Here is an 18,620-nt window from a genome sequence, read left to right on the forward strand (position 1 = left end):
CACAATTTTTAAAAAAAATTAATATTTTAGTAACACATCCGAAGCCAATGGGCCCACCCCTTCCATTGATGAAGAAAAAGAATTATTAATTAATTAATTTTGGCAGGAAGTAATTACTATTGATTTATCATCTATGTCTTCACTGTAATAGTTAACAAATGCTGCTAAAAAGTCACGTGTCTTCCAGTCCCGCCCAGCAGCCAATACTCGGGAAGTGGAGGAAAGCCTCGTGTCCTATGTCATAGAAACGTGGGGGAAGAGGAAACGCGACCTGCAATATGCCTTGAGGCTTAAAGGCAGAAGCCAAAACGAATACAAGGTGCGCGGCTCTATACAAACGAATACAAGGAAGGAAGACGTGTTCTTTCGAGTTTCAATTCTATTCATGGCAAAACCAACATGCCTTCCACACGCTACCTCTTCTAAGCAGAAAAGAGCGTCAACCTGCATTTTGCAACGTCCTTGCCCAACAAAACCTTTATTCTGCACTCTGCCTCTATCATAATGCGGTCGAATTCCTAACTTTCAAGGTTTTGGCTCCGCTTTCCAATTCCTGCGCATCTCATAACACAGCTCGTGGCATGCTGCGATCGGGCACCCATTCACCCCCTGCATCCTGGTGGCATGACCAAAGCAAAAACGAAAGTATGAACCACATATTCCTATGTATTTAGCAAGTGGGCAACTACAACACTTAGTTTACGACAGACCAAATGAGGACCTCCCTCTAGTCCAACCTATGTTACACAACAAACCTGCGGTAGGAAAAAAAGTTTTTCATCGACATTATGACATAAGATGCGTTGCGTTCGCTTAAGAGAATTAATTAAAAAGATGTACCATTCCACGACATCAATCAAAGAAAGCATTGCAACGGTTCAGTTCGTTGAGTTAGGAAATCTGGTAGGAAGAACTAATCATATATTTTCAAAATATTCAAAGCATATAAATATCATTACTAAGAGAGACGTACGCAAGATACAATAACCCCATCGCCCGTATACTACTACATCTATGAAGCACAAGCACTCACAAAAACCACGACAGAACAAGATATAGCAACACTAAAACGCAAGTGCAGGACATGTTATAGACAAGGAGATCAGATATAACTGCTCTGTATACAAACATATACATGACACTTCAACATTAAAATGACATAAGGAAATAAAACTGATGACATGATACCTGTCTGAATTTTTTTCCAATCAATTGATTACTTAAAACCACGGCATCCACCATATATACATCTTTCCAAGATTCTTGTGAGAAACTGCTTCAGCAATTAGCCTACGAGCTTGACCTTCTACTGCAAGAGGTAATGATGGGGCAGCCCCAACACCAACTACTACTCCTTGTAACCTTGCCTCAATATTACAGATGGCACGCTGATCAAATTAATGTAATAAAGTTATAACAAATCTATTCTATTTATAACACGAACAAAAACTGCTTCTAGCCTTACTATAATAATGACAGTTATAGCAGAACTACTCCAATGATATTTCCCAAACCGTAACCAAGGAACCTAGCATATAGTATTTACTCTGAAAACGACTGCAAAAAGTGGGAAAGTTACATCAATTGAATTCTCTTAGAATTTAATTTACTCTACATTATTGATAATTGCAACCTTGCCTAGAAATAAGCTGCTGAAAAGAAGGGCTTCAGGATAATTTAAACTAACCTCAATAAATCACAGAACCAAAGTCACCAGTAAAGCGTAGCATGGTAAATTCATCAAGACAAAACTTATTCCAATAATGAAAGAAGAAAATATTACTGGACCTGTGCGTGTGGATTCTGAACTTCTACTCCACTTGATTTATGAGACTTCGTCCATTCCACAAGAGGATCATGGATGAAAGTTTCAAGCACGCTCATAAGAGTCTCCCTGTGTGTCCTCAGTACAGAGAGGGTAATTTCACAAACCCTCAAAAAGGTACCCTCATATCCAGTAATGCCTAACCCATCAATCATGTTCTGTAGGTTCCATCAAAGAATCCAGGAAAACCCGGTGGCCAATTTCCAGAAGGAATTAGAAGAAATAATTAGTATAAAATAATCACTTTTATGTGTCGTTAAATAATAAAAAAGAATGGATCATTGTCACCAACTCTTGAATAACCGCTGAAATTACTCTCATTGAAGTAGAGAAAAAGTGGTAGACTGGATTTGAAACACACGGAAGTCTGAAGAAAGACATTCATGTTGAATATACTACAAATTTTATGTTTTTCTAACCTGGGTTAGCCTAAAGGGCACAAGCTCAGGCTTCTCCAACTGCAATCCTTTGTCAAATAAGCAACTGAAATCAACATGAACACAGTCACCATTGGTTGAATCAAAAAGAATATTTTCACCATGCCGATCACCCAGTCCCACGATGTGTCCAACCATGGACCAAACTGCAGTAGTGTGAGCATAAGCAACACGGGCCCTGAACCATGCTGCAGGCTCAGAAAATGTGGTCAAGAACCATCTGTGGAAAACAGGAGGAAACATTGGCAGAATTTTGTTCTTCAGCATCTCATCTTCTGGCATTTTACCTTGGGATTGATCATAAATTCGTTTGATTTGAGGATTAGTTTTCAGCCTATCAAACTTTCCACAAGTAATGTATATGTCTTGAAGAATTTGTCGAAGTCCACGAGTGTGAGGCACCCACTCTACCATACCACAGTCCTCTGTCAGAGGAATCACAGCAAATGTACGAATATAAAGCTTCCTTCGGCGGCTTTCAGGATATTTGGATAGCAACCGGTTGATCATTGCAGTAAATTCCATCATGCGAGCATCTTTGCGGAGATCATCTTTGGGTTTGCAAAGAAATGGATGTTCAAGACCATCACTGCCTAGTAGAATTATCTGAAGTACACAGGCACACCTATTACAAAGATGATACAAACTACAACCTACAATTGCAAAGATATCTGCCCCTAGTGCATTCGGTGCCAAAAACAGATAATGATGGTGACAAGAAAACATTTAATTTCCTCACAAATTTTTCATCCTGAAATGCATTTTCCTCAGTGATGATACACTCAATCTTCAATCAAATAGGCAAGATAGGGCAAATATATGCAATGAAAGCTTGCTAATCCAATCATCAGTTAACTGTACACTAAAGATTTAAGACTATCAAATGAAAAAAAATAAAAAATAAAGATATAAAGACCATGTCAACATACTTTTTTAGGTCGCTGAAGAGAAGAGAGAATCTCAGCCTCATCAGCAATGCCTGATATAGTAGGAAGATCTGTGTGGGAAAAGATAGTATACGTCAGTGAATCGCTCAGGTTTCCATCATATACAGGCAGATTAACAGTCAGAGATTGTTGAATGGGCATGATAATTCCCAGGGGCATCATTCTCTTAAGAGCACTAAACTCAGTGGAAATATTAATTGTCCTCGCTCTGGGCTGGCCAGCATGGAAACACAACTTGATCAGATGGTCTATGAGGCTAGCAAATTGAACGAACAAATTGCTCTCATTGCTTCCTGGGCTGAAACCTTTACGTGCAGCTAGTATTATTTCTGCTGCTGCTTCCCTCCTCGAAGGAACAGTTGACTTCGAAACTGCTGCCATAATCCATAGCCCCTGATGGGGGTACTGGCGGAGAACTGAGGTAATGATAAGCTTGACTAGTCGAACAATTTCTTCATTCTGGTGGCATATTCTTGATACCAATTGAGGCAGCACCGTCAACCACTGATATGTTGGTAAATCCTTCAAACAGCCTCTCATAATACTCATTACCTACCAAAGTAAAAAAGGCAGTAGCATCAGCACAAAAGGGAACGCATGGGAAGAATTTCAATGCATTGAAGAGAACAAAAATATGAGAGAAATTCTCCACCAACCTTCCCTTGTACATTCTTCAGGTCCTTGTTAGATGAACCGCTTCTTTGATACATGCTCCCAAAGTCAAACCACAAGGTTAATAACCTTGGAAGTGCCTGAAATAGATTTTTGTGTCCCCTGTGAAGCCCTTTTGCATAGAATAGCAGCACGTCAGGCACATAGGACCACCAACGCTTCTCAACATTTGAATTTGAACAGCCAACAACTGAAGCTGCAGAAACATGTCTAGGACCAAGTTCAAAGTTCTCCTCCTGGCGTTTCCTAGCATCAGCAAGCACCTCATCGCAATATTTAGCCATATAGAAGTACCCTTTCTCCCACTTGGGCTGCAGTTCCCTTACCCTCGTGTAAAGACTTATTACATCTTCCTTCTGCTTCTGCCCAGTGTAATGAGTCCACCTTGAGTAGAGAAGAAGGGTCTTGGCTATATCTTTGCTCTCATTCATAGCTTGACTGTCACAAATAAGATGTGGAGGATTAAGTGGTACTAAGGAAAGGCTCGAAATAGATGATATTGCAGCAGAGCCTAAAATTTCAACAGGCATGTTCAACAGAGATTGTTGCAACTCTGCAATGGCTCCATCAGACCGACGGGTGCTCCAGAGAAGTTTAGCTTTCTCCCTGGTGACATTAGGTGAACCCGAGACCTGGGCTTCTAAAATTGCCCTGTTAGCTGTTTCATAATGACCATCCATGCGACATAGTTTTGCATACTGAAGCCAGCAATTCCCAACTTGAGCTCCAAGACCACTGGCGCCAAAAACCAGTCTCCTGAAAGCCAAAAGTGGCTCCCTGGCCCAAAGTGATGGCTGTGTAAATCTAAGTCGACTTTCCCAATTATCCATCATTTTAGAGAAATCTATATCATCCAAATGAAAATATTTCTCTAAGAAAGAGCTACCGCTCAAAAGAGAATGGAAGTCTTCCAGTTCCCGTAGCAAGTGAAGTTTTACAACAAATGGGTAAGCTCGCATGTATGAATCCATGCCTGCAGCAGCTAAGGGGGCAATTAGTGAATGCTTAGATAAAGCAAGTTTCTCTGCAACTGAGAAGTGGTCCTTCTTCATCATTGCCTGGAGAATCTTTGCAACGTCCAAGTCAAATGAAGCATTACTTTCAGAGCAGCTACAAAGTAAACCTTCTTCTTCAGCTCCACTGAGGTACTCATCCATCAATTCCCACCTGCCAAGCCTCCAGGCTGCCTGCAAACCTTGCATGCACCATGCTTTCTTGTACTGAGGAATCCTAGAAATTAGACCATCAACATGAGTGACCATTGCCTGAAGGTGGCACATGTTTAACAAGCAGTTAAGAACATCTGAATGTCTCTGAATTGAGTTAGGCTCCATTTGCAAAGCCTGCTCGCAGGAAGTCAAAACATCAGCCCAGTTCCCAGATTTCTTATTTATTAATAGCTGATCCTGCAACCTCAAAGAATTGCATAAACATGCCAAGCCAGATAGTCCATCTGGCTCATCCAAACAACTGTATATTTCCATAAGATGGGAAACATCTTTATCCTCAAAGGTGCCACTCCTCTCAGCGGCAGGGTTGAAAGCACCTGACTTTTCCCTCACATGAGATTCAAAGTACATCAAAGACCTTGCATAAGCCTGACACCTAAAGGAAGCTCTAGCAAGGGTCACCTTTGGAACTGCAGTTAAAAGCTCTGAAACATACTTACACTGAACAAGGAGTTGTTCCTGAACAGCCAAAGAAATTGAACTTTGATCCTTTGATTTTTGTTGCTTAGCTGATGAATGAGATGACTGGGAAAGAGCAACTTCTTGTTCAACATCATCCACCCACTGTCCAAGATTATCAAGAAGAGTAAACACAGCTTGAATACAAACTTCACTTTGCCCACCACTAAACCCATGAACTGAAGCACCACTGTTTTCTGATGCAGCTGCATCAAGAACAGAAAGGATTTCTTCTGTTATGCTGCAACGTGCCTCCTGAGTGCCATGACAGACAGCATTAAGAACTAAGTAGGGAAGTAAATATATTGCTGTTTGCATATCGTGACGCACAATACCTCGGCAAGCATTGAAAATGCATGCACGGGATCCAGTGGCATGCACAGTTAGTTTTCTTATCCAAAAAAATATCCATCTTCTAAATGACATAGATGGGCGGTAAATAGGACCAACAGATGTTGAGTCAGCCACACTAGGAAGCTGAAATCTAGATGTTAGGCATGGGGCTATTATTTCTTTCACATAATTAGAGAATCGATCCCATAATCTCTGGCCCCTATTATTCATCCGACTCATACCATCAGTACACTCAAACTCAGATGCAACAGCTACCAAAGTTTCTTTATCCTTTTGTGCCTGTGATGTGGAAGTTGATGCATTTACATCAAGTGATGCCCCACAACCAGCAATTTTTAGAAGCTCCTGTATGGCCAATGCAGCTGAGTCTTGAATAACAGTATCTGGTGCTGATCTAAATGCTCGAGCTAGGTGTTTGTGGATCAGCTCAAATATGAGGTCATCATCAGAGCATTGAATTTTGAAACGCTGACATGAAAATCCCTTTACTTTAGCAGGGTCAACAGCACCAAGGGCTCCAAGACAATCAGCACAGACCAACTTTAATCTCTGTCCAACTGCCGTTCTTGATTCTTCTGCACACCCTCTAAGTAAAGATGTGATCAAAGAACTCAAGACATCCAAATCAGAACTAGTTTCAGCAATGATCAGAGTTGTAACATCCTTCCATCTTAGGTTCAGAAGCTTACGCAGTTCACACACTACCATATACCTCACATTCAAGTTCTCATGATTTAAACCATCAACTATATCTCGCAATTGATCCTTCAAGGTCATTGATCCACGAGCTTTTTCAATTGCTCTATTAACTTCTGCCAGAGCCGGGATGCTAGGCAACGGAGGAAACTCACGTATATGCTGATTCAGAATGACACTGTTCTTCAATACAAGTTCCTCTAAAATTTTTACCACTCTGTCAATATGTATTGAAGGATTTTCTCTGTCTCTTTCCAGGAAAGGAAGAAGAGAAGCCAGAATTTGAGAAATTATATGCTTAATGCTAGATGGCAAAACTTTGGCCAACTGTTCAATGAAAAAATGCAAGACAGATAGACCCTCCCCTTGAAGTGATTCTTTGTCTATGGCATGCATAAGGAGAACCATCAGTTTAGGCACGTAAGTATTAAGATGGGAACCCATCATTTTAATCAACATCTCAATACGTGTCAGGGCTTGCCTCTGAAGCACAAAATCATCAGCATGAAGCATTTTTCTGTCTATACTATTAAGAAGGCCAACAAAGTGACTCCTCAAAAATCCTGGAAGATCTTCCCCACCCGTCAAAACTTTAGCAATGTCTTTGATTAGCTGAGGCACTCTTGCTAACCTGTTAAATAAATACAAGAACGTCATACAGTCTGAAATTTACATTATTCAGTTTCTTAGAATAGCTATTTACTCCACTAAACTGTCATTTTTTTAAAAAAGAAAAGTTTAGTACATAGGAATTGCATATGCACAACTTGATAATTGCCGGCCATAGCCACAACAAATCCACATAGTCTAAATGACAAGTCAGCAAGAGCAAAAAAAAAAAATTATATATAGAATTTTGATGGTGACAATTAATTTGGGCAAGTGCATTCAAGAATTCACTATGTCAAGGCCAGAATGCTGCACAACAGAATATCAAAACAGCCTTTTGGGGCTTAGGATTTATCGTTAAAGGCTTTCAGGTTGTTAGAGCTCTTGGGAAATGTTCTTTCAAATCATTTGAGTTCAAAATTTTAAAAAGGAGCATTTTTGGACTTCTCGAGGATCCTATTTGTCAGAGTGCAAACCAAGTAGTCTTGCTCATACATAAATGCATTTGGTGCAGGACCTGTCAACTGGTACGTGAGCAGCATCTAACTAGCCTACTATTGGAAATGACTATCATTTCATAAGTGAGCAGTCAACTAAGTGTCTCTCTTTCCCTCTTCCTCAAACTCCAGAATCTATAAAGGGAAGTTGAGGACCAGTTGACTGGTGCAGTGCAGAAAAGCTCCTGCAACTTTATGATGATTTTTTGCACAACTTAACTTTCCTTCTCTCTCAAACAGCTCTATTGGGATTTGTGACATAAATAGGAGCCCTTATGAACTAAGAAACATGGAGAAAACTTGCTTTAATCTAATGAAATCATTCTTGAGCTCTAAATCACTCTCTTTTACTTCTAACTTTGTTTCCATTGTAGAGCTCCTCTTTTGAGAGTCTTTGCTGATATTTTCTATTTCTTTGGAGAGAATTTAAAATATGCAAGATAGAATTCCCTGAGTAGTTGTAAGGTGAAAACCCATTGTATGAGGAGAGACCCTTAATTGTGAGACTCATTTGAGTCATTTAATGTAAGGAGTTTGCATGTGCTTCTTGGAATATTGCTTGAGTACTACTCTTAGCAAACACTTACGCCCGTGCTATAAGCCAAACCAGGGAAAACTTTTTGCATTTGATCTTTCTCACTCTTCTCTCTCATCATTTCACTGCCCTTTATTGTTGTCACTAACTCATTCATTCGTGCAACTTCTTATTCTTCATCAAAATTCTTGGATTCCCAGTTGCATCTCAATTTTCAAAGATCCATTTTATTTTTGGCACAGCAGTCTCTCAGCGATTTCTTAAAAAATGTCATTTAGTTTCAAATTTTTTTTCTAAAGCACACAATTCATTCTACCCCTCCCTCTTGGGTGTCTAACCATTCCTGATAGATGGTAATTCCTTATGATCCAAAACATAAACAGCTACACTTACGTACAAAACAATGCTCATAAAGATTTTATAGCAGAAGTCAATGGTTCAGAAGCAGCACACAATGATATTTACAAATTATACCTAGTAATAAAAAGAATTAAGGCCCCCTAAAATTTCACACTCATACAAAGAACTCTCATTCATTAGTTTGCCCATTATCTCACTAAAAAGATACATCTTGACATGAGGTGACTTAAAGTGCAGGGGAATCATTTACACATAACTCAAAATTTGAAGGATGGACTCCACCGCCAAAAAGCAGTTCAAGGAGATATGAGGTCAATAACATATCACATTCCGTTAGTGAAATAATGAAATAAATGACTATAGATTCCTTGTCAACATTAAAAGGCCAAGAAGGTTCTTTGCACATGGTTCAAAGTTCAAGGAAGTTTTGTATATTTTAGCCAAATATCAACATCAGACTCAAATTCACTCAGATTACCTTCTGCTTATCTCATCTGCATCATCAACATCGACAAAGCATACAAGTTCATCCAAAAGTGCAGGTAATGCAGCTGCAAATATTTCCTGCTTGTCAGAACCAGTCTGTGCATGGTAAAACTGCACAGCAGCAAGTAACTGCCGGTCATCTTCTTGATGAAGAGCAAAAGCAAGGACTTTTGGCAACCAGTTAACTATTAGAGGCACCATATCAGTGTTCAAGCACTTGGCCAACTCATATAAGGTAAGAAGTGCTTGACTATTATCCTGTTGAGATACCACAAGCTGAGGGAGAACAAAGGAATCATTTTCTTGACAAATTCTTCAGTTTCAACACCAAAAACAGTTTCAGCAAACTCCCTCACTAAGTGGGGGCGGCTGGCAAGTCTCTCAGAGAGATAATTAAAGAGTTGGGTTCGAATAAGAACATCTTTGGAAAGAATTACCTGAAGTCCTCCTTTAAGATGCAAAAAACAGGATTTATGTATTAACCTTGAGGCATTCATTCTTATAGTCACACGTGAATTATCAAGCTGATCAACCAATAGTATAAGGGAACACAAGAAAAGTGGGTTATCTATACCAACAGCAGCCACGATCTCTGATGTACATTCCAAAATAGCCTCTAATATCAGGGGACTTTCAGCTGCTGCCACAGCATGTTTAATTATATCCAGGAATCCTTTTCCCTTACTTTTTTCAGTGTCCTCTGGAAAAATTAAACTCAAAATACGGTCCTCTGCAAAGGAACTGATTTGACTGCAAAATGCTTCTCTCAAGTCCTTGCTCTTGTTAACAAGTAAAAAATCCAAACATTTTATCCATTCAGACCTCGTTCTCAGCAAAACATCAGGATCTCCATGTGCAAGAATACGATTAATAACTGCCACACAGGAAACTTGGACATCTTCAGAGGACCCATCAAAAAGGAGTTCAAAAAATAACGACTGTAGTTGAATAAAATTATAATCAGAACTGACATCTTCATGGATATCCAACCGAAAAGCTATAGCAGGATGATGCTCACCGCAGTTGGAAATTACTTTTCTATCACATTTCGAACACCTGAGACCTTGCAGCAAACAATCAACTGTCGAACATGTTTTTTCAATTTTCGCATTGAGATATAATTTGCACTCATTTGTGTAACCAGATACAGATCTACTACATCCGTAAAGGCATGACAAAAGACCAAGAGATTTAGCAACAATTGTTTTGACTCTTGCATTGTTTCTCTTTAAAGACCTGCAGATTCGATATTGAAAAAGTAAACAACCATTAGATTTTGATGAAAATTAAAAAAAAATGTTGCTTTGGACATCTCATTTGATGCTTATTACAGTCAAATAATTCAACAGCCAACATGCAAGTATCATAAATAACCAGAATCCAAAACTACACACGAGATTGAAATTTGTTACTACACCCAACACATGACATATTAGCCTGTTAGATCCAACCTTTCTCAAAAAAAACATGAGACGTAATGGAGACTTCCACATCTGTCTAAACATATCACAAGGACTTAAAAAAATAGTGTTTTGATTTCATCAAGGAACCATACTAGGGTTAAATAACAACTCTAGTTTGTTTGGTTGGAGGGGAGGGAAGGGGAGGGGAGGGAAAATGAGCCCCTCCCCTCATTTGGTTAAAAATTTTGGAGGGGAGGGGAGCTAAAATGTCCCCTCCCCTCCCCTCCCTCCCCCCATTTTGGCTCTCCTCCAAATTGGGGGTTTTTGGAGGGGAGCCAAATTTTTGGACCATTATGCCCTTATAATTTTTTCAATATTCCACTTCTACCCATAAAATATATTATTATAATGTTTATTTCAAATAAAAAATATATTATTCTAAGTAAAAAAATAAAAAATAAATACATTATTATAATTAAAAATATATTATAAAACATTATTTAAAAATAAAAAATTATAATATTATAAAATTAATTGTGTTTTATAAATATATTATTTATTAAATATATTTTAAAGCTGGAAAAAAAGATAGCCTAAAGAGAATAAAATTTTATTTTTCTTAGAGCATACAAAATTTGTTAATTTGATTATTTTAAATATATTATTATATTAATTAGAATAAAAATTACTGTACCAATTTTTTAATACACATATTAACATGATAAGACTGAATTTTTATTAAATTATATGATTTAAATTAAGATGTAAATTAATTTATATAACATATCAATAAAAAACATAAACTAATATGTAAGGGTAAAATGGTAAATTGATTATTACTATCCCTCCCCTCCCCTCCTTTTTAATCAAACAAGGTGAGGATGAAACCTCCCCTCCCCTCCCCTACCCCTCCCTCCCCTCCCTCCCCTCAAACCAAACAGGCCCTAAGGGAAAAGGTCAAGTCCAGATTGTGTAGCACAGGCCTCCTAGCTAATGGAGCATGGAGAGTTCCAAAACAGAGCAGCTTGCGACAGACAGCTAAACCCAGGAAATATGGCACAAAATACAGTTGAAGAATTCAAGCTAAACCTTCATGAAACGTGCTGGCTAATTTTAATTTAGGTGCCTTACTGGGAGTATTTGTTTACATGCATCATATATCTGACAAATCCCTTCTCTTGAAATACTTCTGTACCTAACTTACAGCAAACTAAAACCTCTAGACTATGCAGTGCCCAGCAATTCTTAGCGCCATGGTGTATGATAAACTATATCAACTTATACAATCAATCACATCCCCATTTATCATAAAAACAGAACAGCACATGTATTCCTACTTTTTAATATTAGAAACAAGCACATCCCCAACCCAAATTAAGAAAAACAAAAAATTTAAAAAAAGGACTGATGGAACCTATCTCAATGGACCTTTGGCTAAGACCTACAACAGAAAAGGAAAAGACGCAAAGAAGGGGACCAAAAATGAAGTGGTTTTAGACACAGTGGTTCCAGAAAATAACTGGGAAATGGTCCCAGCACTGTGGTATCAGAAGATGACCGCTGCCAACCTGGCAAGAGGTAGTAGGGTGAACTGGAAGAAAAAGATGAGTAGAACACTACCAATGGATTATGGAGAGATGCAAGGGTGGTGGGATGAAGAAAAAAGTTGGGAGTGCTAGCAAGAGGCTTGCCTCTTGAATGCAGGAGGATGCTTTCCCATTTGCCAGGTGTTTTGCTTCCTATTTCATCTGTAAACCAGCCTACAAAGTGCTTGAGCATTGAGTAATTTTCTTCATAGATAAAAGATAGTTGCCTTGAATAGATATACTGTTTTTCAAGATAAAAGAATAGCAACCGTGAAAAAAAAAAAAATAGTTTAACCAGAAACAGGAAGCTGCATAGGAACTACATCCCAGAAAAGAATCAGGAAATTAGGTGTTAATAACTAAAGAAAACCAAATCAAAAAGTCTTGATTAAAAGAGGAAACAGATCATCCCAATGACTAAGATCCAAACTTTGAAACTCCATTGCGCCATATTCACTCAGACTGGACAACAATATCCAAAAGAAAGTTCCAAATCCAATCTGAAGAATGATGTGACATCAATAAATCAGAATGATTGTTCACACGAACATTTTGACGTCTTGGATTAGGTTACAGAAAAACCATTAAGGTATATAGAAATGACAGAAAATACTTTAATTATGTCACCACAGGAAACAAAATAGTTCAGGTATGAACAGCTTATCTATAACTGTCATTAAAATAAACACAGGAGACGCACAATGTCCAATCATAACAGTGAATCAACCAACAAAAGACAATTTTGAATTAAAAAAAAAAAAAACCGTAATCATGCAAGCCAAAAGGGAAAATTCAACTTCAACTATTTACTTACTCCATCCTTTGAAAGACTGGAGGTAACAAATCATGACCAAACCACAAAACCATCACTGGCATAGAAATGACAGCTTCAATTCTTACTTCTTCAGCTTCATCAAAGAGACCCAAATCTAGAACTTCTAGAACAACATCATTGTTCAAACTTGAACCTAGCTTAGATGCAACTTGAAGAGATAGACATTTTGTTTTCCATGGACAATGATGATCAACAGCCGGAAGCCTATGAGTCCAGGGAAGTTTCAGCACTACATGCCAAAGGTCTGCATCATGATTGCCATGTAATAATTTGTTCTCTCCAAAAGAGGCACCTGATTCATCAGTCACGCAGTCAAAAAATCATAAAACTCTCAAGCATGAAATGGATGGTTAAGCTAACAAAAGGGGAAGTTTAACAAAATACAACATGCTTTGTTGTCCATCATCAGTCTGCAGCCCTAGAAGAACTAACCACTCAACCATCACATAGACAACATGCAGAAGGAAGAAATTAAAGAATGCTTAAAAGAAACCCATACACACAATGTAAGGCTTTGAAAGCACATCATTTTAATAAGCCTCTCCACACTAAAATAAAAGTTGAACAATGATTTCAATAGAACATATCATGGAAAAACAAGCTTCATGTTTGCCCAACCATGACATTTTGTGTCCAAGATGTATGCAATGTTAGAAGTGATGCTTATATAAGATTACTTGTCTATCAAAAAACTTTACCAAGTACAAAGCTATAGTTCAATAAATAAAATTTATAACATTAAGGGAATGACAGCAGTCATCAAATTTAGTGGGAATCAAATGAAAATCAAAGGAAGAGCATATAAGTGAAAAACTTGGTCAACAGTCTTAATGAAGGATAGGCTCAAAGCTTACTTTGTGAAAGCAATATGCTGTGAATTCCTTCCAGGTAAATGGAGATATTAACGTTAATCGATTTCTCATGTTTTGCCTACATTGAAAGACAGCATAATTATTCAAAAGGAAACATACCAGATAACATGAATTAGTAACTGCAATCTCAGTGTACCTGCTCAACTATCCAAGGAAGCCATGAAAGCATCTGCCGGAAGACAATGAGTGACAAATGGGTATCTGGATACATAGAGAAGACGATGCAAAGCATGCTAAGTGCTGATAATGCTATATCTGGTCTCAGGGGAGAAGGTTCGGTAGCAGGAGCATTTAAATTTTGAATAAATGACAGAAGAGACTTATTCATATTGTGAGCATAATCTTCTCCCTTTGCTAAAGTAACCATATGAACATATTTGCATTGCACCTCGACATTCGCATCAGCAACAACATCTTCATTTAATTTTTGTCGTTTGATCTTTAATTGGCCCGCCTCCTGAAAGGGCCTCTTTTCTCCAAGTCTGAGGTTATCTTCATGTGCTGATATGGTTAAGGTCTTATTGTAAACTTGCATTCCCACAAGATGTGGACCAAGATTAGATAAAGCTGCTCGAAAGCACTCTATTAAAGGCAAGAATGGTTCTGGATGATAAAGTGCAGATACGAGAGATTCTGGCTGCCAGGTATGAGGAGGGCAAACTTTAACAATCCTCACATATGCTGTGCATAGCGCAACCTTGGGGGGAAAAAGCACTATTAGATTCCTGTACATGATTTACTGCCCCGGTCTATCACTCTCAGTAGAAAAGATGAATACCTCTATATTAAACCAAGCTAAACTAAGAAAACTTAAGTATTAATCTTAACCTTGAGTTCCTTGCTTTCCGTTCTCCGCAACGATTGCAGGAACACATTGACTAAATCAGCAGCTGTTGATTTGACAACATCTTCTGAGCAACTGGAGTAGAGTGAATTGAGGCAAATACCCATGGATGAATCATAAGCCATGTTTCTGCAGGCGAAGCCTAAGTCATAAACAAATCTAAATGGATTTTCTCTGTTAACTTTGTTTTGTTCGTGTAAAAATTATTTCCAAAAGGTCAACAAAGTTTAAAACTAAATAAATACAAGCAGAAACTGTGTTGAAACCGTAAGCATGTAACAATCAGAAAATAATTTACCAAGCGGACATCCTGATTTACTATTAAAACCCAGCCCTAAAGAAATCATTGAACAGAGCAAACAGTGTCAAACCTGAATACAGGAAGCCCCTCTTTGTCCACACTCAAGATAGTAATTATGGACTGGATAAAATTCTGATAGGGTACAATATGATAGTTCGTCACCGTTACAATGATGCCCACAAAGTCAAAACATGCCTTCCAAAAAGCCATAATTTTCAGAGTCAGGTCATTTTTAATTCTAACAATTCAAATAAATCAAGTCAATACTGAGTTCCAAGTTTTATCAGCTAGCTGATGAGAATTCCAAGTTTTATCAGCCAGCTGATGAATCTTAAAACATTTGGGGCTAAAAGTTACCCACCATATGCAGAGCAGCATCCCCGTAGCATAAAAGAGAACATGCAGCAGAGACAAATGCTGTGTTGACCAAGCCCTCAACATACAGTGTCCCTTCTGTTAGACATTTGCTGAGAAGCTTTAAAATCCAAGTCGCAAAAGGCTGCCATCTCCTTTTGTTGCTCAGGTCAATTAATAAACCACATCCATCAACAGGTTTGTTACTTGCTGGGAGATCTCCAATAATAGCAGGATCACTGACAATTCCTTTAAAGGACTCACAAAAGCACTTCAACCTTAGCCTAGTGGATTGTGTGCTGCTAGCATCATGAAGACAGAGAGAGACCAGGTGTATAATATCTGTGAAGACAACAAGCATTTCAACATTATCAACCAAAATCAATGACATGATTTTTCATAGAAAGATCCAACAATAAAAATTGTTGTGGACAGTCCCTTTCATCCCCTCCCCCTCCCCCCCAAAAAAAAAAAAACCTCCCAAACTCATAAAATGAGACCAACAAAAGTTCAATGAAATCAATCACATAATTCGCCATGGAGAAGATAGCAAATAAGAAAAGACAGATCATTTATTTAAGAAAAGGGCGATACATTGAATATTGTAGTTCATAATTTTCACATTCATACCTTCAACGACTAACATGGCATCAGCACAAAATTGTCTATATGCATCTCGTGCTCCAGTGCGAAGCAAAGATAAAAGTGACCCAAGAGTTTCAAAGATTACCCCATGACGAGATCTGAAATTGTACATCATTCTTCATAAACAGCTATTTTACAGGTAAAAGACAGGGAATAGTTTCTATTAACAGAAAATGAATAAAAAGATCATTTTCCCTTTACATATTACCAAATTAAAAACAAGAGAGAATAAATTTTCTATGGCAAGCAACACCATAAAGCCATCCTGTGCCAAACAAAACCTTTCAACATCATACAAACGTGAAAGTTCATATACTGAACAAACCATAATACTGAGCTTTGTCACGTGCCTTTTTGTCAACCCTTTAATGTACACAGACATACAAAGTTGTAATAAAGAAAACAATATCTGGATTTTAAAGCTGAAAATTTGAAAGAACTAGTTGAGAGAGGAAAGCTAAAGAGTAAAGACTTCACTATTAGAAACTGGCATGAGATTACAGTATTCCAAATCCCTCATAATAGTAACAAATAAACTTGCAAGATTAATAACATCATTCACAAGGTGATAAGCTTCTATGATCAAACGGCAGACAATGTGCGTAGTTAAAAATAAATTCGAACTCAGGATACAATGGATTTATAATTTCTCTATAATTCAAGTCCAAATTGTTGACGGAAAAAAAGGTCCAAATTACCTTTGCAAGGAGCGGTAGAGGGGTGTGTTGGAGATGTTCATAAAATAATTCTTGGCATTAATACGCAAATAACTAACAGCCATGCCAATAGAAATCAGAAAAGAGAAAACAAGTCACAAGCTCCAAGGTTAAAAACTGAAATTCCTCTGAAATAACTCACCCAAATGCGGGCTCTGCAAAGAAAGGTAATATCTGACCAATGATTGGTACTAAGGCACTAGCCTTGCCATGGTAAAAGACTCCAGGAAAATTTCTTGCAATACGAGATATAAGCTTCACCACTGCAATCACTTCTCTCTCATTTGCTGCCAAACAGAAAATCAACTTCATACTCCAAGCGTCTCAGCTTGAAAGTGAGTAAACTACCGTAGTTAAACCTTATATTCCATCAGTCAGAGTAGCACCACCGTTTTAAACTTGTGGCTTCTTTACTAAGTTCTAACTAAGGCTTCACACATTTTTTCGTTTCGCCGACGCATGATGCGAAGTAGAAGAGAAACCGAAACATTAACTAGCTCGGCAATGCAAGAAAGCATTAATTGCCAAAAGAAGTGTTTTCCCCCAAAGTTTTCTGAGGAGATGTAGAGAAGAAACAAAATGATGGGAATGGATAGAAAGCATACCAGAGGAACAAGGGACGACACAAGCATGAAGAAGATTGGGAAGCACAGCGCGGAACCTGATCTCCAAAGCATCGTCGTCAGCCTTACCGGGGCTAGGCGAGGATGACGAAGCTGCAATGCGTTCTCGTAGTTCGTGTAGAAGGCTCGAAAGGTTGGCCTTGGCCATCCTGCTTTCATTCTCTTCTCTATTATCTTCCCTCTCAAGTCTCAATGCTCGAGTGATGTCTGCGCTCCTGAAGCACCTGCTTTCGTCTCTTTTGGCTCCGTCGCGCCAATTTCTTTTGCGCTTGTTTCATTTTTCTTTTTTCCCCCCAAATTTTCAATCCATCGGCTGGTCTTCTTTCCCACTTGTTTTTTGGTTTAGTTTTGATCATTTTATGTAAACTACTATGTTGCTGGTCAATTTTGTTTTTAACAATTGAAGATGAAAGGAAATATTTAGAACACGAGGTTAGAACTTAGAAACGATGCTTTACTATAAGACTACTTAATTAATATGAATAAATTAATTTAATTATGATTAATGTATTATGATCTTAGTTTTTAAGTTAAATACGGGAAAATAGCAAATATAAGAAATAAAATATATTAAAATCTTATATTTAAAACTAAATTTGTTCACAGGAGAAAAGAAAATAAATATACATCTAACTCATCCTACTAAGATTAGCAGCCACAACAGATGGTTGATGAGAAGAGAAGCTTGTTAGTTCAAGGACTGAGAGTGGGCTCTGAATACTGACGAGCTGACTGATCAGAATTTTTATGAGGCACTCTATCTCCCAGAGTTCCAAGAAAACAGCTGTTGATCTTGTTTTCTAAATAGTCCTACAAAATTGGCAAATATAAGATTTTTCATAGTCATGAGAAAGGCAGTTGCAGAGAACAACTTTTTGGCAGCACCCAGCAAAAGAGGATATTTTGGCTGGATCAATCCTTACAGCAGCAGTCAGCAGAGCAGCCAAACCGGACATGATGAGTCCAATCACATAGGAGAAAGAGATGCTCCATAGGTTCTGGGCTCTGCCAAATATGGCGCCATTGCAAGCCCTCCACAGAAAAGGTTTTAACCTTCGCCTGCACTTGAAGTTGCCAAATGCATTTCCACAAGCCCTTAGAAAGACTAGCAGAGGAGTTCGGGAGCTGGTTTACTCCAGCCTGGTTCAACACAGCCCAAGTTGGTTTGTACCGTGAGATTGTTTTCCTTGATATATTTCATGCAATAAGCTGATTTAATAACTACTGTGATTTTTTTATAATTTCATTTTTAGAAAATCTTATTTCAAATTTTAAGTTCATTTCCTGATTTCATATCATATGAAGTCAACATGTATTGGTTGATCATTAATAATT

General features: G+C 38.1%; 1 protein-coding gene across 1 annotated transcript; it reads right to left on the reverse strand.

Annotated features, from left to right (window-relative positions):
- Positions 1 to 97: 97 nt before the first annotated feature.
- On the reverse strand, positions 98 to 17,471 carry LOC114753138 (serine/threonine-protein kinase ATR-like). Its single transcript, XM_028941802.1, is given in 17 exon segments — positions 98 to 616; positions 1,189 to 1,388; positions 1,789 to 1,983; positions 2,245 to 2,868; positions 3,192 to 3,761; positions 3,866 to 7,250; positions 9,099 to 9,396; positions 9,399 to 10,342; positions 12,910 to 13,222; positions 13,785 to 13,860; positions 13,939 to 14,499; positions 14,631 to 14,775; positions 15,018 to 15,142; positions 15,309 to 15,643; positions 15,932 to 16,044; positions 16,805 to 16,949; positions 17,268 to 17,471. Coding segments are annotated over 16 exon segments (8,163 nt in total). The 5' UTR covers positions 17,434 to 17,471; the 3' UTR covers positions 98 to 616; positions 1,189 to 1,220.
- Positions 17,472 to 18,620: the final 1,149 nt, after the last annotated feature.

The sequence above is a fragment of the Neltuma alba genome, unplaced genomic scaffold (assembly GCF_004799145.2).
Source record: "Neltuma alba isolate B1F8T4 unplaced genomic scaffold, ASM479914v2 tig00007721_pilon, whole genome shotgun sequence".
Lineage (NCBI taxonomy): Eukaryota > Viridiplantae > Streptophyta > Magnoliopsida > Fabales > Fabaceae > Neltuma > Neltuma alba.